The following is a 23,498-nucleotide window of genomic DNA, read 5'->3' on the forward strand; positions in this document are numbered from 1 at the left end:
TTTCCCTTAGCAGAGGGTTCAGTGACCAGGGGGCATAGATTTAAAGTAATTGGTAGAAGGATTAGAGGGGAGCTGAGGAGAATTTTTTTCACCCAGAGGGTGGTGAGGGTCTGGAACTCACTGCCTGAAAGTAGTAGAGGCAGAAACCCTCAATTCATTTAAAACGTACTTGGATGTGCACCTGAAGTGCCGTAACCTACAGGGCTACGGACCAAGTGCTGGGAAGTGGGATTAAGCTGGAAAGCTCTTTTTCGGCCGGCAAGGACACGATGGTTTGAATGGCCTCCTTCTGTGCCGTAACTTTCTGTGATTCTATGGCAATTGGAAAGCAAGATTTGTTCTAAACCTGACAGACACATGCTCAAGCTTTATGAATACAGCTTATATGATGTGTAATTTTCCTATAGGACGCGTTAAAAGTTGAAATGAGTTTTCTTTTCCCTTTTGGGTATTGTGTTTATCAAGCTAAAGGATGGCAGTGCAGAGAACTGCCCCCAATGATAGTATCCACCCCTCTATGATCAGCAATATTACAAATTAATGGCAGTTTAAACTTTTTCTATAGCACCTTTAAGATGTGCCAAAGTTTCAGATTTAAAGTGGCATTTTGTTGCATCAATATGGCATTTCCATTCACTAAACCAGTCATTCTTATGGACTGTTGCTGAGAATGTTTAGTTAATCCCAACATAATGCATTAATGCACTGAATAAACTAATTTCATCCAAACTCCACTATATAAATGCTAACGCATAGTACATGCATATTTACAGTGCATAAAAATACCTTTTGTTATACCCCATATATATATTTCTATATATATACATGTCTTATACCAATCATTCATGTAGTGTCACTGGATATGGTACTAACAGCCTTACACTGTTTGTATCAAGAGTGCACATTGGACAGATGCATCCTATGTGAGGTGCATGGTTACAAGGGTTTATTTGAGGTAACACTAGAATTGAAAGTGAGGTAACAACACTGGCTCACATTAGGGAGCACTTCTGTTCAGCAGCCTGCTTTATTTCACTAAATGTTGCCTGGGCCTTCTCTTTTATTTGGTCTACATCCATATTCTGGAGGTTTTGAATTTGTCCAATGAAAGACTCTTTGACTTCTTCTTCATCCTGGTCCTCATTTATCATCTTCATCAGCTCATCTGGCAGCTCAACGTCATCTCCGGCCATCTGTATCTGATTCTCATCCTGTTCACTCTGAACAAGCACAAGTCTGTCAGTACAATTAACAACAAATATTGAAATAATAATATGCATTTTTGAAGTCATGTGTATAGCATTCCTTTCGATTTTCACATATTTTTGGTCTATTCATAATGACTTCTTGCATTCCGAGTTTTGCCAAAATATTTTCAAAATTCTACCACACACGTACAAATATTTAGTACTAAATGTTGTAAAGTAGAACTTGAGAAATGTCCAGAAATGAAACTATCTTCCCTTTGATGACAGAATTATAAAATCAGGGGCCCATGCAGAGGAAAGGGCAGGAGAGTAAAGGATACTGTAGGTGTGTTATTCTTGGCTTTTTGGTTGAGGACTGTTTGCATTGGATGCTCATCTATCTGCTGGGAGTTGAAATGTAATAAGGTAGCATTTTGATCATTTAAAAGATCACCAATGTGATTATCGCTCTTTATTCTCTGCAAGGTTAAAGGCATATGTATATTATAAATGCATTAGCTGATTAGACAATCTTTTTGATATCCACTTGTAACTTTCTGTTAGGCATTGAAAATGACTATATCAAAACTTTTGCAACACAGTTAAAGGGTCAAAACTAGGTTCCATAAATAGATTAAAGGCATACCTTTCTCATGAAAAATGTTGAGCAATTTTTTTTGTGCAGCAAGAAAAAGCCGAGTACCATTTATGTCACAATATCAATTGGAAGCGATGCACTGATGTACTTAATCAAGGTTTATACTACTTTATCATGTGTTTGCAAATTAACTTTTCACAATTGCCAAACATTTTTTCCATGGTGATTGTGCCCCTTTAATTGTGTAACAGAAATAGAGGAAACTCAATCAACAGAAGTAGATGTTTTGTCAGAAAATGCTCCACCGAGTCTTAAGTTATTACAAATATAGCCATACGCCATCTCTAAAGAGTGGTTATTCTAAAAAAGAGTAAGTCATTTATTTTTAATCCAAATTCTGAATTTAATTTAGTTGTTTGGAAATATGAATTTGAATTTGCAACCTGATTTTTTAAAACTCTTCCAGCACCATGGATGAGTTACCATTGTTTAGGTGCTGATGGGTTATGGGAGCTACCAACAATAGTCTTCCCGGTTTATTGTGTGCAAATGCATTTATGATGTGACCATATCAACCTTTCAGAGTTGGGCTTTCCATTGGTGTTTTTTTTTTTAAAACTTGCTCCCACCTATGAATACGTCAGGAGTGTGAAGAAATAAGGTGAGTAATTAATTGTAAACCTATATTTTTTTAGGAAAAAGGTCAGTAGAAATTGGGCGTTACATTATTTAGAAATAAAATTAAAGTTTAAAATTAGAAGAAGGAGGGTAGGAGCATGCTTGTGTGGAGCATAAACATCAGCATGGACCAGTTGGGCCGAATGGCCTGTTTCCCTGCTGTACATTCTTTGTAATTCTATATAACTCTATGTAAAATATAAATGCTACATATGAATGGTAAGGCTTCAGTCAAGGACTTCATCCATTCAGTTAATTTATTTTTTTGATAGATATTTCATCATCCCTGGTGCAAGGATCAAGGATGTCTCGGAGCGGCTACAGAACATTTTGGAGGGGGAGGGCGAACAGCCAGCTGTCGTGGTGCACATAGGCACCAACGATATAGGTAAAAAAGGGGATGAGGTCCTAAAAGCAGAATATAGGGAGTTAGGAGGTAAATTAAAAAATAGGACCTCAAAGGTAGTAATCTCAGGATTGCTGCCAGTGCCACGTGCTAGTCAGAGTAGAAATAGGAGGATATTTCAAATGAATACGTGGCTAGAGGAATGGTGCAAGGGGGAGGGATTCAAATTCCTGGGACACTGGAAACGGTTCTGGGGGAGGTGGGACCAGTACAAACCGGACGGTCTGCACCTGGGCAGGGCCGGGACCGCTGTCCTAGGAGGAGTGTTTGCTAGTGCTGTTGGGGAGGGTTTAAACTAAAGTGGCAGGGGGTTGGGAACCTGAGCAGGGAGAGAGAGGAAAGCGTAACAGGAAGGGACAGAAGGTATGGAGTAATAGGTAAAGTGTTAAAAAAGGAAAAAGCAGGAACTAAGCGTCACAAAACAGATTTGAAAGTTCTTTATCTGAATGCACGTAGCATTCGTAATAAAATGGACGAGTTAACGGCACAAATAACTACGTATGGGTATGATCTTGTGGCCATTACAGAAACATGGCTGCAGGGTGACAACGACTGGGAATTAAATATGCCAGGGTATTTAACAATCAGGAAGGACAGGCAGGAAGGAAGGGGAGGTGGGGTGGCTATGTTAATAAAGGAAGGAATCACTGTAATACAGAGAAATGATATTGGGACAAAGCATCAAGATAATGAAACAGTTTGGGTGGAGATAAGGAATAATAAGGGAAAAAAAACATTAGTGGGCGTAGTATATAGGCCTCCTAATAGTTGCAACTCTGCTGGAAGAAGTATTAATCAGGAGATAGTCGGGGCATGTAATAAGGGAACAGCCATAATTATGGGGGATTTTAATTATCATATTAACTGGACAAATCAAATTGGGCAGAGCAGCCTTGAGGACGAGTTCATTGAGTGCATCAGGGATGGATTTCTTGAGCAGTATGTAACTGATCCTACAAGGGGGCAGGCAACCTTGGACCTGGTCCTGTGTAATGAGTCAGGATTAATTAATAATGTCCTAGTTAAGGATCCCCTTGGAACGAGCGACCACAACATGGTTGAATTCCATATCCAATTAGAGGGTGAGAAGGTTGATTCTCAAACAAGCGTACTGAGCTTGAATAAAGGAGACTATGATGGTATGAGAGCGGAATTGATTAAAGTGGACTGGGAAAATAGATTAAAGGGTAAGACGGTACATGAGCAGTGGTGTTCATTTAGGGAGTTATTTTACAACTTTCAAAATAAATATATTCCACTGAGGAAAAAAGGGTGTAAAAGAAATGACAGCCATCCATGGCTAAGTAAAGAAATCAAGGATAGTATCCGACTAAAAACAAGGACATATAAGGTAGCCAAACTTAGTGGGAGGATAGAAGATTGGGAATTCTTCAAAAGACAGCAAAAAGTAACTAAAGGATTGATTAAGAAAGGGAAGTTAGATTATGAAAAGAAATTAGCAAAAAATATAAAAACAGATAGCAAGAGTTTCTATAGTTATATAAAAAGAAAAAGGGTGGCTAAGGCAAACATAGGTCCCTTAGAGGATGAGACCGGGAAATTAATGGTGGGAAACATGGAGATGGCAAAAATGCTGAACAAATATTTTGTTTCAGTCTTTACAGTAGAGGACACTAAGAATATCCCAACACTGGACAAACAGGGGACTCTCGGGGGGGAGGAGCTAAATACGATTAAAATCACTCAAGAGATGGTACTCAGTAAAATAATGGGACTCAAGGCGGATAAATCCCCTGGACCTGATGGCTTCCATCCTAGGGTCTTGAGGGAAGTGGCAGTAGGGATTGTGGATGCTTTGGTGATAGTTTTCCAAAATTCCCTGGACTCAGGAGAGGTCCCGGCAGATTGGAAAACTGCTAATGTAACACCGTTATTTAAAAAGGGTAGTAGGCAGAAGGCTGGAAATTATAGGCCAGTTAGCTTAACATCTGTGGTGGGTAAAATTTTGGAGTCTATTATTAAGGAGACAGTAACGGAACATTTAGATAAGCATAATTTAATAGGACAAAGTCAGCATGGCTTTATGAAGGGGAAGTCATGTCTGACAAATTTGCTTGAGTTCTTCGAGGATATAACGTATAGGGTGGATAAAGGGGAACCAGTGGACGGTAGTGTATTTAGACTTCCAGAAGGCATTCGACAAGGTGCCACATAAAAGATTATTACTTAAGATAAAAAATCACGGGATTGGGGGTAATATTCTGGCATGGGTGGAGGATTGGTTATCAAACAGGAAGCAGAGAGTTGGGATAAATGGTTCATTTTCGGACTGGCAACCAGTAACCAGTGGTGTTCCACAGGGGTCGGTGCTGGGTCCCCAACTCTTTACAATCTATATTAACGATTTGGAGGAGGGGACCGAGTGCAACATATCAAAATTTGCAGATGATACAAAGATGGGAGGGAAAGTAGAGAGTGAGGAGGACATAAAAAACCTGCAAGGGGATATAGACAGGCTGGGTGAGTGGGCGGAGATTTGGCAGATGCAATATAATATTGGAAAATGTGAGGTTATGCACTTTGGCAGGAAAAATCAGAGAGCAAGTTATTTTCTTAATGGCGAGAGACTGGAAAGTACTGCAGTACAAAGGGATCTGGGGGTCCTAGTGCAAGAAAATCAAAAAGTTGGTATGCAGGTGCAGCAGGTGATCAAGAAAGCCAACGGAATGTTGGCTTTTATTGCTAGGGGGATAGAATATAAAAACAAGGAGGTATTGCTGCAGTTATATAAGGTATTGGTGAGACCGCACCTGGAATACTGCATACAGTTTTGGTCTCCATACTTAAGAAAAGACATACTTGCTCTCGAGGCAGTACAAAGAAGGTTCACTCGGTTAATCCCGGGGATGAGGGGGCGGACATATGAGGAGAGGTTGAGTAGATTGGGACTCTACTCATTGGAGTTCAGAAGAATGAGAGGCGATCTTATTGAGACATATAAGATTGTGAAGGGTCTTGATCGGGTGGATGCAGTAAGGATGTTCCCAAAGATTGGTGAAACTAGAACTAGGGGGCATAATCTTAGAATAAGGGGCTGCTCCTTCAAAACTGAGATGAGGAGAAACTTCTTCACTCAGAGGGTGGTAGGTCTGTGGAATTTGCTGCCCCAGGAAGCTGTGGAAGCTACATCATTAGATAAATTTAAAACAGAAATAGACAGTTTCCTAGAAGTAAAGGGAATTAGGGGTTATGGGGAGCGGGCAGGAAATTGGACATGAAGCTGAGTTCGGATCGGTCAATGCCCTGTGGGTGGCGGAGAGGGCCCAGGGGCTATGTGGCCGGGTCCTGCTCCGACTTCTTGTGTTCTTTAGATTTGTGGTTGGGATCAGATCAGCCATGATCTTATTGAATGGCGGAGCAGGCTCGAGGGGCCGATTGGCCTACTCCTGCTCCAATTTCTTATGTTCTTATGTTCTTATTTTGTTGTGTTTCCACCCTCATATTACACCCTTCTTGTTACTGATCCCATTATTATCTGTATGATTCTGTATTTTTAAAAGGAAACAACATTAAACAAAATATTTTTTAAAAAACGAAAAAGGTGCAGGTGCTGGAAATCTGAAACAAAAATGGAAAACGCTGCAAACTCACATTAGATCAATCGGCATCTGTGGAGAGGACAGACAAAGAGTTTCGGGTATGGGCCCTTCCTCAGAACTGGAAGACATTACAGATGAACAGCATTTTAAAAGGAACCCCTTTTCTCTTCTTCTGTTCCATTTTAAATGCTGTTCATCTGTAATGTCTTTCAGTTCTGAGGAAAGCTCCATACCCAAAACATTTTGTCTGTTCTCCTCACAGATTCTGCCTGACCCCGCTGCGTGCTTCCAGCATGTTCTGTTTTCGTTTCAAATTTCCAGCATCTGCAGTTTTTTTTTGTTGTTGAAATCAAGGCCATCTGGTAACATCCACTTGTACAGAAAGAGAAAAAAAAATGGTAACATGCTTGAAAACAGTAAAGGCAGCAACAAGAGCTGAAATGTCTACATGTGAGGATTTACACAAAAAGTTGTCTGTCTCGGGGCTTGACTTTCACAGGTTCCAAATCTGCTATATACAATAATCCTCTTATTCAGATTGGCAGATATCTTAGTACCCAAAGTCTGGATGCATAATGAAATTAAAGTCGCAAGTGATTTGTATTATAAGTATATATTTTTTGAGCACTTATAACTTTGCTTCAGTGTAATAGAAATTTTCTGACTTTTGATGAAATCAGTGAATGAATGTTAATGCATTGGTAAGATATTTCACCGTCTGTTATTTTAATGCAGGTTTTAACCCATTTATTTTAAACTAGTGAACATCTCTTCTAAAACAATTGTCATATGAACACGTTAAGCGTTTTCCCACTGATATCATTAAAATTAAGTTTTGGGTTTTTTATGAATCGTTGTAGGAGTGGGTAATGCAATGTGCTGTGAGGTGTTCACTTGACGTTGTACATTGAACTCGCTGACCTCCCTCTTGAGCACCTACAGGAACATAACTTCATATTTTACACTGCTAGCTGTAACATATTCCTTGAAACAGAGCTTCACAAGGCCAGTCATTGGAAAGTGATAGGCTAAAATTCTGCAATGTCTGCCTGTGTGTGAGAGAGTGAATGAATAAAGAGATAAAAAATATGGAGGTAAAGAATGAATGGCCATGAGCTTGTGGGAAACCATCAACCTCCTCCTCCCCGCCCCTCCCCCCAATTATATTACACCCAATCTCAGAATCTTCCCGGTCTTCCCCTCATAAGGAGTCATGGGTTTCAGGTTTGGTGAACCCCCCCCCGACCCTTGTCTGCATGCCCTGCCTTCCTTATCTGCCTTCACCTCCAAGGAAAGATAAAAGGGACTGTTACAAATTCAGTACCTGCCACAGATACCTTCTTTGGTTCAGTGTCACCAGTCGCTCCCATAAATGAACCCCATGTTACTTATGTTCTGGAGCTTACTCACACTGCCCAATATCTACTTATACAATAGTGTAGCCTGTGAGATGTAATTCTGCATCCTCCTTTATATACAAACTGGATACCATAAACTTGCACATGCCCCCACGTGCACATTTCCAATCTTTCAATAGGTGGAACTGATAAGACAAGATCAATAACAAATTAAAAAGATGGTTTATTTTGCATAATACGTGTGACTGAATAAAAGTTGCAATTCCAGATTTTTAAAATCTTTTCCTACAATGCCTCCCAAAGCAACAAAAACATGCCATGCCATCCCAAATAGTGGATAGAATATTTCTTTTTTGTTTTATTTCCTTTTGGACCAGCTTCGAGCTGAGCAAACTAACCTGTTATATCTTAATTCCCAGCTCAGACCAAAACTGGCCTTCTCACAGCCTTTGTTAGACCTGACTGACTCTGACATGAATTTTTTTCTCCTTTATGTTAATTCTGACCCATGGAAATGGAATCTCACCAGACTACTCTGTGAACTATCCCGGCTGAGTTCAAGTCATCTCAACCAGGATATATGTTCTATCCAGGATATATAATTATTTTTTAAAAATTAATACAGAATTGGATAAATACTTGAAAAGAAAAAAAAACTGCAGGGCTAAGGGGAAAGAGCAGGGGAGTGGGGCTAATTTAATAGCTCTTTCAAAGAGCTGGCATAGGTACAATTGGCTGAATAGCCTTCTTTTGTGCGGTATGATTCTATGTGAACAATTCCTGAAATATCCAAACTAACTTTCATTGTCTGAAGTACACTGGTTCAGACCTCCCAGCTGAATCTTAATCCACATCTTCTAGCCTTGCTGTCCTATGAATTTAACTCATTAAGAGCTAACTCAATAGTACTCAATTTTAACTCAATAGTAACATTTTTAACATATGGTACACCAAGATCCCCCCATGGTAGCATAGTCAGAACGGTGTGTGTCACTGAAGTGACCAGCCAAACAACTGCCTGCTGGGAGTGCGAGAGCATGGAGCATTCAGAACCCTTATGCTGGCAGTTTACATGGTGCTTATTGCTTGCCACACTTAATGGGCCACAGGGTTAACAAATTGATTTGGCAACATTACACAGTACCCAGGAACAACATGAGTGTGACTGTTTATTTAGAAAGATAAACAGTTGGCAAAGTCCAGTGCATTCACCCTCTGAGGTGAATGAAGTCCAATGACGATGCATCGAAAGCCAACATTGTAAAATGAAGCAACCTTCCTTAGCCCAACATATTTCTTCCTTACATAGAAACATAGAAAATAGGAGCAGAAGTAGGCCATTTGGCCCTTCGGGTCTGCTCCACCATTCAAAATGATCATGGCTGATCGTCTAACTCAGTACCCTGTTCCTGCTTTTTTCCCATATCCCTTGATCCCTTTAGCATTAAGAAATATATCTGTCTCCTTCTTGAATACATCTAATGTGAGGTTATCCACTTTGGTTGTAAAAACAGAAAGGCAGATTATTATCTGAATGGTGATAGATTGGGAAAAGGGGAGGTGCAACGAGACCTGGGTGTCCTTGTACACCAGTCGCTGAAAGCGAGCATTCAGGTGCAGCAAGCAGTTAGGAAGGCGAATGGTATGTTGGCCTTCATTGCAAGAGGATTTGAGTACAGGAGCAGGGATGTCTTACTGCAGTTATACAGGGCCTTGGTGAGACCACATCTGGAGCATTGTGTGCCTTCTGTGGTAGAGAATTCCACAGGTTCTCCACCTTCTGAGTGAAGAAATTTCTCCTCATCTCGGTTCTAAATGGCATACCCCGTATTCTGAGACTGTGACCCCTGGTTCTGGACTCCCCAGCCATCGGGAACATCCTCCCTGCATCTAGTCTGTCTAGTCCTGTTAGAATTTTATATGTTTCGATGAGATCACCTCTCATTCTTCTAAACTCGAGTGAATATAGGCCTAGTCGACCCAATCTCTTCTCATATGTCAGTCCTCCCATCCCAGGAATCAGTCTGGTAAACCTTCATTGCACTCCCTCCATGGCAAGGACATCCTTCCTCAGATTAGGAGACCAAAACTGCACACAATACTCCAGATGTGGTCTCACCAAGGCCCTGCACAACTGCAGTAAGACATTCCTGCTCCTGTACTCAAATCCTCTTGCAATGAAGGCCAACATACCATTCGCCTTCCTAACTGCTTGCTGCACCTGAACGCTCGCTTTCAGCGACTGGTGTACAAGGACAGCCAGGTCTCGTTGCACCTGCCCTTTTCCCAATCTATCACCATTCAGATAATAATCTGCCTTTCCATTTTTACAAACAAAGTGGATAACCTCACATTTATCCATGTTATAATGCATCTGCCATGTTCTTGCCCACTCACCTAAATTGTCTAAATCATTGGAGCCTCTTTGCATCCTCCTCACAGCTCACATTCCACCCCAGCTTTGTGTCGTCTGCAAACCTGGTTCCCTCATCCAAATCATTGATATATATTGTGAATAGCTGGGGCCCAATCACTGATCCCTGCGGTACCCCACTAGTCACTGCCTGCCACCCGGAAAAAGACCTGTTTATTCCTACTCTCTGCTTCCTGTCTGTCAACCAATTCTCAATCCATGCCAGTATATTCCCCCCAATCCCATGTGCTTTAATTTAGCACACTAACCTCTTGTGTGGGACCTTATCAAAAGCCTTCTGAAAATCCAAATACACCACATCCACTGGTTCTCCCCTATCTATTCTACTAGTTACATCCTCAAAAAATTTTCCAAATTTTCCAAAATTCTCTGGACTCGGCAAAGGTCCTGGCAGATTGGAAAACTGCTAATGTAACACCCTTATTTAAAAAGGGTAGCAGGCAGAAGGCTGGAAATTATAGATCAGTTAGCCTAACATCTGTGGTGGGTAAAATTTTGGAGTCTATTATTAAGGAGACAGTAGCGGAACATTTGGATAAACATAATTTAATAGGACAAAGTCAGCATGGCTTTACGAAGGGGAAGTCATGTCTGACAAATTTGCTTGAGTTCTTTGAGGACATAACGTACAGGGTGGATAAAGGGGAACCAGTGGACGTAGTGTATTTAGACTTCCAGAAGGCATTCGACAAGGTGCCACATAAAAGATTATTGCTCAAGATAAAGAATCACTGGATTGGGGGTAATATTCTGGCATGGGTGGAGGATTGGTTATCTAACAGGAAGCAGAGAGTTGGGATAAATGGTTCATTCTCGGACTGGCAACCAGTGGCCAGTGGTGTTCCGCAGGGGTCAGTGCTGGGTCCCCAACTCTTTACAATCTATATTAACGATTTGGAGGAGGGGACCGAGTGTAACATATCAAAGTTTGCAGATGATACAAAGATGGGAGGGAAAGTGGAGAATGAGGAGGACATAAAAAACCTACAAGGGGATATAGACAGGCTGGGTGAGTGGGCAGAGATTTGGCAGATGCAATACAATATTGGAAAATGTGAGGTTATGCACTTTGGCAGGAAAAATCAGAGAGCAAGTTATTATCTTAATGGTGAGAAACTGGAAAGTACTGCAGTACAAAGGGATCTGGGGGTCCCAGTGCAAGAAAATCAAAAAGTTAGTATGCAGGTGCAGCAGGTGATCAAGAAGGCCAACGGAATGTTGGCTTTTATTGCTAGGGGGATAGAATATAAAAACAGGGAGGTATTGCTGCAGTTATATAGGTATTGGTGAGACCGCACCTGGAATACTGCATACAGTTTTGGTCTCCATACTTGAGAAAAGACATACTTGCTCTCGAGGCAGTACAAAGAAGGTTCACTCGGTTAATCCCGGGGATGAGGGGGTGGACATATGAGGAGAGGTTGAGTAGATTGGGACTCTACTCATTGGAGTTCAGAAGAATGAGAGGCGATCTTATTGAAACATATAAGATTGTGAAGGGGCTTGATCGGGTGGATGCGGTAAGGATGTTCCCAAGGATGGGTGAAACTAGAACTAGGGGGCATAATCTTAGAATAAGGGGCTGCTCTTTCAAAACTGAGATGAGGAGAAACTTCTTCACTCAGAGGGTAGTAGGTCTGTGGAATTTGATGCCCCAGGAAGCTGTGGAAGCTACATCATTAAATAAATTTAAAACAGAAATAGACAGTTTCCTAGAAGTAAAGGGAATTAGGGGTTACGGGGAGCGGGCAGGAAATTGGACATGAATTTAGATTTGAGGTTAGGATCAGATCAGCCATGATCTTATTGAATGGCGGAGCAGGCTCGAGGGGCTGATTGGCCTACTCCTGCTCCTATTTCTTATGTTCTTATGTAACTCCAGTAGATTTGTTAAGCATGATTCCCTTTCATAAACCCATGCTGACTTTGTCCAATCCTGTTAATGCCCTCCAAGTGTTCTGTTATCACATCTTTTATAATAGACTCTAGAATTTTCCCCATTACTAATGTTAGGCTAACTGGTCTGTAATTCCCTGTTTTTTCTCTCCCTTTTTTAAATAGTGGGGTTACATTTGCCATCCTCCAATCTGTAGGAACTGTTCCAGAGTCTATAGAATTTTGGAAGATGATCACCAATGCATCCACTATTTCCAGGGCCACTTCCTTTAGTACTCTGGGATGTAGATTATCAGGCCCTGGGGATTTGTCAGCCTTTAGCCCCATTAATTTCCCTAGCACTTTTTTACTAATACTGGTTTCCTTCAGTTCCTCCCTCTCACTAGACCCTTGGTTGCCTAACATTCCTGGGAGGTTATTTGTGTCCTCCTTTGTGAAGACAGAACCAAAGTATGTGTTTAATTGTTCTGCCATTTCTTTGTTCCCCATTATAATTTCCCCCATTTGTGACTGTAAGGGACCTATGTTTATCTTCACTAATCTTTTTCTCTTGACATATTTATAGAAGCTTCTACAGTCAGTTTTTATGTTCCCTGCTAGTTTACTCTCATACTCTATTTTCCCCCTCTTAATCAAGCTCTTTGTCTTCCTTTGATGAATTCTGAACTGCTCCCAATCATCAGGCTTGCTGCTTTTTCTGGCAATTTTATATGTCTCTGCTTTGGATCTAATACTATCCCTAATTTCTTTTGTAAGCCACGGTTGAGCCACCTTTCCTGTTTTATTTTTGCGCCAGACAGGAATGAATAATTGTTGTAATTCCTGCACACATTCTTTAAATATTAGCCATTGCCTATTCACCATCATCCCTTTTAGTAAAGTTCCCCAATCTATCATAGCCAAATCGCACCTGCTCCTATGTTTGGGTCCAGATGATAGAGTATTCAATCGCTCTGTCATCTCCATCTAGTGCTGTGCTAAATGGATGGACATCCCCTCCAAAAACAGCCACACTGTTCTGTGGGACCTCCAAAGTTGTGTCATTAAATGGGGCAGTTCTCACCTTTCATCTGCCTCTAATAATTTTCCTCCTTAGTTGAAGGATATCTTTTAAGAGTGACCCCCAACCCCGTGGCACTCCCAGTGTGTCATATATTGTGCACCAACAGCACCTATGATTTATTATAATGAACTGATCTTGCATTAGAGTGCAAGGTTAGCAGAGAGCGCCACAGTGCCCAAAGAGCACGCACAACAGTATCTGCCAAGGTGAAACTGCTTCACATCAATTCAAACTGTATAGCATAATTGGCCTATAGAGTACCTTGATTGTATAGATCACAGTGCCATTTGTTTGGTCTTAATACTTGAGAAGTTGAATGGAAGCAAATAATTGAGTTACAAATCTAATAGAACATCACCCTGTTGTTCATGTGTGCTGGGAATTTCCTCTGAGTTTCTCCTGATCAACTGCTGTGAATTTAATGGATCAGCAGAAACCCCAGATAGACACATAAATGGGGTTTCCGCTGATTCTCTGCCGAAGTGATGGTGACTGATCAGGAGAAGCCCCAAGGAAATTTCTGGTGACGGCATTTTCTTATAAGATTGCTTAGTGCAAGATCCGGGACATCAATATCAATCTAAGTACATTGTAACGCATGGCCATATGTTGCTGAATTGTCTACACATTTAGAAAAATATCTGTTCTACAATATGTTTGACACCATTCCATTATAATTCTTCTGCTTTTCATAACAACTGTCAGTAAAATATATTTTTACCTTTGGGAGCCTGTACTTTTCTCTTAAATGAACCCTGAGAGTTGCTCTTTCTGCTTTCTTCTGTACAAATAAGTTATCTCGTTCCATTCTGAAACCAGGAAGAAATATATAGTTTCAATAGTAGAACAAAAAAACCCATTATGGTCAGTTTTTTGTTGGTTTTGGTTGCACAATTTTTTGGCATTAGAATTGTTTTAAAAGTCTAAACAGTAACCATTATATTGTCTTCATTTGTGGTTATTTCTCAATGCACATCCTTCTTCCCCTCTCTCTCCGCACAGTTCATTGCCAGATTTGAAGAAAGTGACCTTTTGGGTCGGGTGGAAGCTCAGGTCAAAGTGCAAGAGAGCACCATTACTAACTGCTGACTGTGAGAAATGTATATTTTGTTAGGTGTAATGGAAAAGTAGCAGTCAGTCATGATGCATCTGCAATAATGATTTTTCCAAGTTTCTGAAGCCACTAGACTCCTATAAATTTTGAGGTCTGAGAATCCAGCCGGGAAGGGTGTAATTCCTGGTGAAAATGTGGCAGCGGCAGCAGCAAAAAAAGCTAATTTAATGATGATGCCCTGCTAATTTTAGGAAGAACAATAATGGAGTGAAGCAAGTACATTTTTAATGAGGGAAACCAGCTTCCCGGCATGCACTAAACAGGAAGTAGATTACAGACAGCACCGATGCTGTTGCTACGACTCAGAGGACCTGTTGGGACGTTTGAAAGAAGGTACACAAGAATAGTATAAAGGTAAAACATGAAAGAAAACAAAGAACTTGCATTTACATAGCACCTTTCATGACCTCAGAATGTCCCAAAGTGCTTTCCAACCAATTAAATATTTGTGAAGTGCAGTCACTTTTGCATTATCCAGCAGCCATTTTGCACACAGCAAGGTCCCACAAACCATAATGAGATATATAAACAGATAATTTATTTTAGTGATGTTGGTTGAGGAATAAATGCTGGCCAAGTCACTAAGGGAACTCCCCTGCTCTTCTTCAAATAGTGCTGTAGGATCTTTTACATTCACCTGAGCGGGCAGGCAGGGCTTCAGTTTAATATCTGATTCAAAAGATGGCACCTCCCACAGTGCAGTATTGAGAGCAATCTCAGCCTAGACTGTGTGCTTCAACCTACAACCTTCTAACTCAGAGGCAAGATTGCTTCCGTTGAGCTATGGCTGACACCTAAGAATATTGCTGCAAAGAAGCAGCACAGGGCTTTCATGGACATGAGAGAAAGTTGTAGTTGTAAAGATATATGCAAAAAAGAGCTGTGTTGATATAAAATATTAGCATTGACACAACATGTACGGTATTATAAATAAAAATAGTGGAGCTATTCAAATTACATTGTACATGCAATGATGGGAGAGTGAGTGTGCCACAGGAAGGCATATCCATGGGCCAAATCACCACAGGGAAAACATTGTCTTCTATTTGTAATGAAATCATTAGTATAAAGAAAGTGCTTATGCTTTCATTACAGAGACTAGAGAATTTTTTTTCCTGTGTTTCAATCATAACTGCTCTTATGTTCAAAATTTGCACATAATGGATGGGCAGCCCAGATCTAAAGGAACTCACACCACATGAAGAAGCTTTGGTGCATTTGTTTGTGTAGGAGAGTTTAGAAGGCATTAAGCCCTAGTCATAAATGCAGTATTAAACAAAATGATTTGCACAATATTACATGCACTAAAGGGGAAGTTTTACCAGGCCATTCCCACCAGCAGGGCTCTGTATATTGCAGTCATAACTCACAAAATTAGGCTCACAATCTCACATGCCCAATTTGTTGCATCTGACGTGTGATTTGGAGTCAAATAATGAGACCATGTCATCAGCATGAGGGCTAAATGTGCACAGGATGCTCCTGAATTTACCATATGCATGACTAAGCTCTCTGCCCAATACATTTCTTTTCTCTTTTCAGTTGCTGACAGTCCTGCTGTATATTTCAAAGATTTTCTATTCTTATTTCAGATAATTGTTTTTTTCTTAAGTGATTAAGATAATCGCTTAATTGCATTACCAAAGCTTGAAAGAATTTACATTTCTTTTGAGCCATGTTATATGTTTTTCATCCTGGCAGGTTTGAAAAATTGCTGGCCTGTCCCGTGAGTTGACATATATGTTTCTGTTATGAAAAAAGCAATAAAGACCACCCTCACAAATAACTTTTTGACAGGCTACAAGATTTTAGATATAAAAAGCAGTATGATTGGGATTACGGGCATAGGTCAATGCAATGTTTTTTGGATATATTGGGTTTCTTACACTTTTACCAAAGCTAATCAGAACAAGAAGCATTCGAGGCAAGTGTAATAATCAACAGTAATAGTCACCTTCTGCAGGTTTGACTTCATAAAATGGATGGTTAGCAACTTAACAAGTGGCACAGTAGCATTACTGCATCTGTGTTCTGACAGGCTGTTCAGCTGAGCATTAGTTGTGACACATCAGGTCGCACAGAAAACGTGGAATAAAGCAGTGTATTGCTGCGATCGCCCTCAAAAAGAATATCTTAGCCATCAGTATATCCATTTTCCAGGCACTAAAAGCAATTTCAGTCACATGCTGTTTTTGTGCTGCTAAACCCATCGGAGGAAAGCAATTGATAGAATAAAATAGTGTAGGTTGGTAGTTAGATTGACATCCTGTAGACCTGTTTGAGAAACAAACCTTATTGAGCTGAATAATAAGCTGAGCTGAACTGACACAGGACTGTTCCCAGCACAAATGCCAAACATTGGTTCTTGGAGTGATAGAAGACCCCTGTCACCCCTGCTCTTCAAATAGTAGCCACATGGTTCTATGACACTCCATAAAAGGCAAAGGAACAGAAAAAAGGGAAAATAAGAAATGTAACCCTTCCCCAAAGAGTCCAAGGCAATCATTCAATTGCCAGTTGGAAATAATGGGCACCTCTGATTTTTTTTTTATTCGTTCATGGGATGTGGGCGTCACTAGCAAAGCCAGCATTCATTGCCCATTCCTAATTGCCCTTGAGGAGGTGGTGGTGAGCCACCTTCTTGAACCACTGCAGTCCGTGTGGTGAAGGTTCTCCCACAGTGCTGTTCGGTAGGGAGTTCAGGATTTTGACCCAGCGACGATGAAGGGACAGAGATATATTTCCAAGTCGGGATGGTGTGTGACTTGGAGGGGAATGTGCAGGTGGTGTTGTTTCCTGCTGTGGGTGATAAAATGACTAAGAAAATAATAGAAACAAAAGAACGAAAACTTCAAAAATAAGACATTTTCATGAAAAATTCTGCAAAGGTTTTAAAAGAATGTGAACAGCTGTTGAATTTTACTTAATCTATTTGAATTACGCTTTTTAAAATAAGCATTCGTCATACACCATTAATGCTAAAAGCTTAAAAATTCAAGGCTATTTCCTGTTTGTCAAATGAACAACTTGATCTTTCATTAAGTCAGGTTTAGTTCCAATCAAGGACTTAATTTGAATCCATTTTGATTTGGCAACAAAGACAAAAATGCTACTCAACTAACTATGAATATGGTTCAAATCAGTTAATGTGGAATTGCAGTATAATGCCTGTGACTTTAAAAAGGCATAATATAGGAAGCACTGAAACTCAAGGAGAAACGAAACAACACAATAAAACATGTAGCCTGAAATAACTTTTCAGCTTTCAAATTACTCACATCTTATTTCTGATTGCAGAGAACTCTAAACCTTATTACTTTATGAATGAACTCACAATTGCCATGTTGTTTCAAGGAATAGTACTGCAATTTGTAAAGAATTAGCACGTGCTGCTAATAATACCATCTGGCCATCCTACCAAAATTGGGATTTCCAAGTAAGGTCTGACATGACCCATCCAATGGAATATATTCTAGATGTTGGCCACTCTTAAGGATATGTTTTGAAACTTAAGGGAACCAAGAAGCCAGGACTGATACTGAAAGTATCCCTTATGAGCTCGACCCACAGATGTCTGACAGCTGGCAAAGGATTCTCTTGCATAATCTCTTCTTTAATCAGGGTCTCAGCTGCCTGCTGACCCTACTAGCCCTGGTCATCATCTTCATCCTCTTTTGGGGTATTAATCAGCAGTCTTTTGCAGATGCAAAATTGTGTAGCATACTATAAACCGCATCAATGTGAGAGATGCTGGCCAGATTGTACTGCAGCACTGTCCCACCTCCATCAAGGCATCTCAAGCATGCCATCACAATCCTTATGGACTGGCTGGGTAGCACCAGGAGCCTTGATCTATTTGTGTTTTATGGGGTCCATGGGATCTGAACCAGTATCATGAGCCACAGCTGCAGAAGGTCACTTTGATGTATCAATCATCCAGGAAATATGAAGTAATACATTTTGGATGTACCCTAGATGATAAGATTTTAAATGGAGTAGAGGACTTTGGTGTGCAGATACACATGTCACTAAAGGTGATAGCACAAGTGGATAAGGCAAACTGAATCACTGGTTTTGTATCTAGAGGCATAGAATACAAACGCAAGGAAGCAATGCTGAACTTTTACAAGTCATCAGTTAGGCCATAGTTGGAGTATTTACAGTTTTTGGCATTCCATGATAGAAAGGATATAAATGTGATAGAAAAGGTGCAGCATTGATTTATTAGGACGTTACTAGGAATGAAGGGAGACTTCAGAAGTTTCAGCTTTTTTCACTAAAGCTGAGAAGACTAAGGTGTAACTTAGTAGAGGTCTTCAAAATTATAAATGGTTGTGATAGGACAAGTAAGGATAGACTATTTTCACTGGATAGCAAGATACTATTGAGTAGGCCCAAATTTAAGATGATTGCAAAAATAATCAAAGGGGATGTTAGAAAAAATTTCTTTACACAAGGGTTGGTTAGAAAGTGGAATTATCAGCCACACATTATTGTTGAAGCAGCATTTATAAATTCTTTTTAAATGGGAATTGATTAATTGTTTGAAAACAAGGAATATTAAAGGATATGGGGAAAAAGCAGGAGAGTTGGATTAGACTAGGAGCCTATGCGAAAAACTATCAGCATAGACCTGATGGACTGAATGGCCTAGTCAAGTTTTATGGGTTTTTTGACTATTTATGCACAGAAAGCATTTGGAGTATATGATAGACCCGAATTTGTAGCAGGCCTGTTTCTGTGGTGTTAATATTTTAGAGTTTCCTGCCCCCCTCCCAGGTGTTGGACAGGAGCAGCACACCCAAAGTTTGTTGATCCTGTTCAGTCCATGGGTATTTTGATTTCCTGTATTTGGCCTGGGGACATTCCCAGTGTCTAGTACCATCTTTAGGGGATGGAAACTGATGAGCAGCTGTATGTTGAACCTCAGAGATTGGGACCTTCTGGCTGACGATGGAGATCCTGCTCACAGATCCTCCTGTTGCCAGGGCTATTTTTTTGCACAATCCAGCACTGGAGCACCCAGGCAGCGATGAACATAGAAATTAAGGTGGGAAGCCAACAATGCCCCTCCAGCCTCATTTAAATAGTTTGGTCAGGCCTGATTGACTGGCTTTCTGCCCGTTTCCTGAGCTTTGCATTTGGGAACCTGGGCATTTCTTGAGGGCAAGGAAAATTGGACCATTTATGTTTCTGTAAATTGTTCATAGTTTTTTCTTGTCATACACACCCAACTGGTTCAGGAATTTCCTTTATGGAAGGAAACCTGCCATCCTTACTTGGTCTGGCCTATATGCAACTCCAGTCCCATACCAACATGGTTGACTTTTAGCTGCCCTCTGAAGTGGCCTAGCAAGTGACTCAGTTGTATCAAAACCTCTGAGGTTCAAGAAGAAGGTTTACCACCACCTTATCAGGGCAACTAAGGATGGGCCTTGCCAGTGATGCCCACATCCTGAGAATGAATTTTAAAAAATTGTCAGCTACCACTTCTTACCTTTGCCTGCTCCACCCTTACCTCTTCTTTATCTATTGACAATCTTCACCTCACTATCTGGGAGCGAGCCTTTAGCTTAGTGTAGCACTAGTCCTGCATTGCACAGCATGAAAAGCTTTTAATGGGGGTGGGTTTGGATGTGCCCCAAATACAATATCTCATGGTAGAAGTGCACAAGATGAAAGAAGGTATGACAGGGAGATCAGCAGACATCTAAATCATAGTCATGTCATTATACAACTAATCATATTTGCAGGCCTTGGCACACATAACTGCCAATGACTCAGGATATTGCCTCCACAGCCATCAGGTCAGGAGGGAGTCAGTTGCAACATAGGTAGGGCATTGCAACTGGCAGCCAAGATCGCCAATATTTCTGTCACTAGCTCATTCCTGGCTAGCACTGTTGTATCGGCAAATGTGCTGGCCACATTTGTATCAAACAGGTGACTGATGAATTGGTCACCATGACTAGTCCTTTCATTTCCTTTCCCGATCAAGAGCAACAGGAGCATGATATTCTGGCCAAATTTTGGGGAATTGCTGCATTTCATAAAGTACAGGCAGACATGGTGACAGCTATATGGCCATCGGGGTAGCAAGTTCCTGCCCTTCTGCAACTACTCATCCTCACTTGTTGGTGCTCACAGGGTAAGATACTGTCTTGGCCAGGCCCACTGATAGTGTTTGCAGGCTATTGTTCCAGGCTTACAGTGAGGAAAAGTGATTATTATTACTGTGCTGGTTCCAAGAGACACCTTCCAACAGAGATCATATTACTAAGTATCAATTGTGTGGTTGTGCATATGCCTGTGTGGGAGTGAATGAGAAGGGGGCAAGACATAAGGACTGGATGGTACCCAGGCTGTAGCTTGGAGGATACATCCAGCTTCTCCTTTTCTTCCTCCCTCAATACTTTTATAGAAAGAAAGAACCTGCATTTATAAAGTCCCTTTCATGACCTCAGGATATCCCAAAGCACTTTACTGCCAATTAAGCAATGAAATAATGACCACATCATTTGTTTTATTGATGTTGGTTGAACAACAACAACTTGCACCCACTGCCAGGGGTTCTTAAGCAGTGGAAGAGAGGAGAATAGGGACAAAGGGCAATGGATAGCCAAGGATAGAGTTGCAGAGGAGAGGAGTTCAATAAGGAGCTGTTAGCTCAGGAGTTATCTTGAATTTTTCCTTGAATATTGAAGGATAAATATTGGCTAGGACAGTGGGAGAATTCCTCTGCTCTATTTCGAATAGTGCCATGAGATCTTTCACATCCACCTGTGAGGGCAGACAGACCTTGGTTTAATGTCGCATGCAAAGGTGGCACCTCCAACAGTACAGCACCCTCTTAGTACTGCACTGAAGTGTCAGCCTAGATTATTTGCTCAAGTCTCTGGAGTGGATTTGAACCCATGACCTTCTGCAACCATTGAGGTAAAGGCTGACACCTTATAGACAAGGTTGTCCAACAGAGTCAAAGGCTGATCATTTCTGAGCTGTCTGCCAGTTTGGGCCTGTTTCCTTGTACTGCTATGTTCCATTCCTGGCACAGGGCCTCCCTAACAAGGACTCAGGTCAGAAAATTGGGTACGATGATGTTGCTCTATTGCCACTACTATCATTGGCACTAGCAGGGCTCCACACCAGAAGCAGAGCCTCACAAAATTATCCTCTCGATGTCATCTTGTGCAAGCAGAGAAGTAGTCTTGACATGCAATTTGAAGGAGCGCATGCACAGACAGGTGCTGAAGCTGTGGTCCTTTGTGGGTGTCATTAAGTGACCACTTCATACAACTTGGTTGTGTTACAGTGCTTTTTCATATGAAGCCATTTGAAGATGTTAGTGTGTCCTGCCTTTCAATTCTAAGTTACAGTTCCGATGTGTGCCTTATGGGTATACATGTTTAGCAATGAATGAGCTGTAACATTGTGTGAACACTAAAGAGCTGAGTTTTAATAATAGTTAAACAAGAAATAAGTTTACTTTAGCAGAACAAGTGATTTTTGTCAGAGTAGAACAGAGATTAGAAACAAAATGGGCAATGTGGACACAAATGAAATTTTAAAAATAGCAAAGATCAAGTTAGAATTTGCAAGTAGATCAGAAGAGCATGACAGAAGGTGTATTAAAGAGATTATTCAGAGTGAGATTGATATTGCAGCAAAATCATATATACTCAAAAAATAAATTAACAATGTTGAGTCAATTGTAAACCTATCAGACGATATAGGATGATTAAATCAGAAAGCTATGGTGTCTAGCAATGTACCTGTGCCCAAACATATACTACTTGAAGCAACAGCCAAAAACGAGTGCATAACCTAGCATGTCAATGGGCAGGCAATCTCAAAACCAAGCAAACAGTGAAGGATTTTTACTTGCCCCACTCCTGACTCAAATTGCAGTGCCTTGCATTTTCCACTTATACCTAAAGTAATCAAAGTTTCTTGATCTTCATCTAGCTCGACAGTTTAAAGAAATGTAAGTTCAAGAGTTCACGTTTGCCTCAGAATAAACTTTCTGTTAGCAAATTACACCAGAAAATATGGAAATTATTTAGTTGCTCATCATAGAATCATAGAATGGTTACAGCACAGAAGTAGGCCATTTGGCCCATCGAGCCCGTGCCGGCTCTTTGTAAGAACAATCCACTTAGTCCCATTCCTCTGCTCTTTCCCCGTAGCCTTGCAAATGTTTTCCCTTCAAGAATTTATCCAATTCTTCTTTGAAAGTGAATCTGCTTCCACCATCATTTCAGGCAGCGCATTCCAAATTATAACAACTCACTGCGTAAAAAGCTTTTGCTCGTGTCGCCTTTTTGTTTTGCCAATCACCATAAATCTGTGTCCTCTGGTTCTCAACCCTTCCGCCAATGGGAACAGTTTTTCTATATTTACTTTATCTAAACCCTTCATGATTTTGAACACTTCTATTAAATCTCCTCTTAACCTTCTAAGAAGAACAACCTCAGCTTCTCCAGTCTATCCACGAACTGAAGTCCCTCATCCTTGGAACCATTCTAGTAAATCCTTTCTGCACCCTCTCTAAGGCCTTCACATCCTTCCTAAAGTGCCGTGCCCAGAATTGAACACAATACTCCAATTGTGGCTGACACAGTGTTTTATAAAGGTTCAACATAACTTCCTTGCTTTTGTACTCTATGCCTCTATTTATAAAGCCCAGGATCCCGTATGCTTTTTTAACCGCTTCCTCAACCTGTCCTGCCACCTTCAAACATTGTGTACATATACCCCAAGATCTCTCTGTTCCTGCACTTCCTTTAGAATTGTACCATTTAGTTTATATTGCCTCTCCTCATTCTTCCTGCCAAAATGTATCACTTCGCACTTCTCTGCATTAAATTTCATCTGCCACGTGTCCGTCCATTCCACCAGCCTGTCGATGCCCTCTTGAACTCTATTACTATCCTCCTCATTGATTACTATACTTCCAAGTTTTTTGTCATCTGCAAATTTTGAAATTGTACCCTGTACACCCAAGTCCAAGTCATTAATATATATCTAAAAAAGCAATGGTCCCAGTACTGACCCCTGGGGAACACCACTGTGTACATTCCCCCAGTCTGAAAAACAACCGTTCACCACTACTCTCTGTTTCCTGTCACTTAGCCAATTTCATATCCATGCTGCCACTGCCCTTCTTATTCCATTGGCTTCAATTTTGCTGACAAGCCTATTATG

At 40.8% G+C, this 23,498-nt stretch overlaps 1 protein-coding gene across 1 annotated transcript in view; it reads right to left on the reverse strand.

Annotated features, from left to right (window-relative positions):
• Positions 1-737: 737 nt before the first annotated feature.
• The window catches only part of cplx4a (complexin 4a), a 45,996-nt gene continuing 23,235 nt past the window's right edge, over positions 738-23,498 (reverse strand). The window contains exons 2-3 of the mRNA XM_067990303.1: positions 13,902-13,989; positions 738-1,220 (exon numbers count right to left, since the gene is read on the reverse strand). Coding sequence (XP_067846404.1) covers positions 993-1,220; positions 13,902-13,989 — 316 coding nt within the window. The 3' untranslated portion in view covers positions 738-992. The remainder of the gene's footprint in view (positions 1,221-13,901; positions 13,990-23,498) is intronic.

This window comes from Heptranchias perlo, chromosome 1, assembly GCF_035084215.1.
Source record: "Heptranchias perlo isolate sHepPer1 chromosome 1, sHepPer1.hap1, whole genome shotgun sequence".
In the NCBI taxonomy this organism is placed as follows: domain Eukaryota; kingdom Metazoa; phylum Chordata; class Chondrichthyes; order Hexanchiformes; family Hexanchidae; genus Heptranchias; species Heptranchias perlo.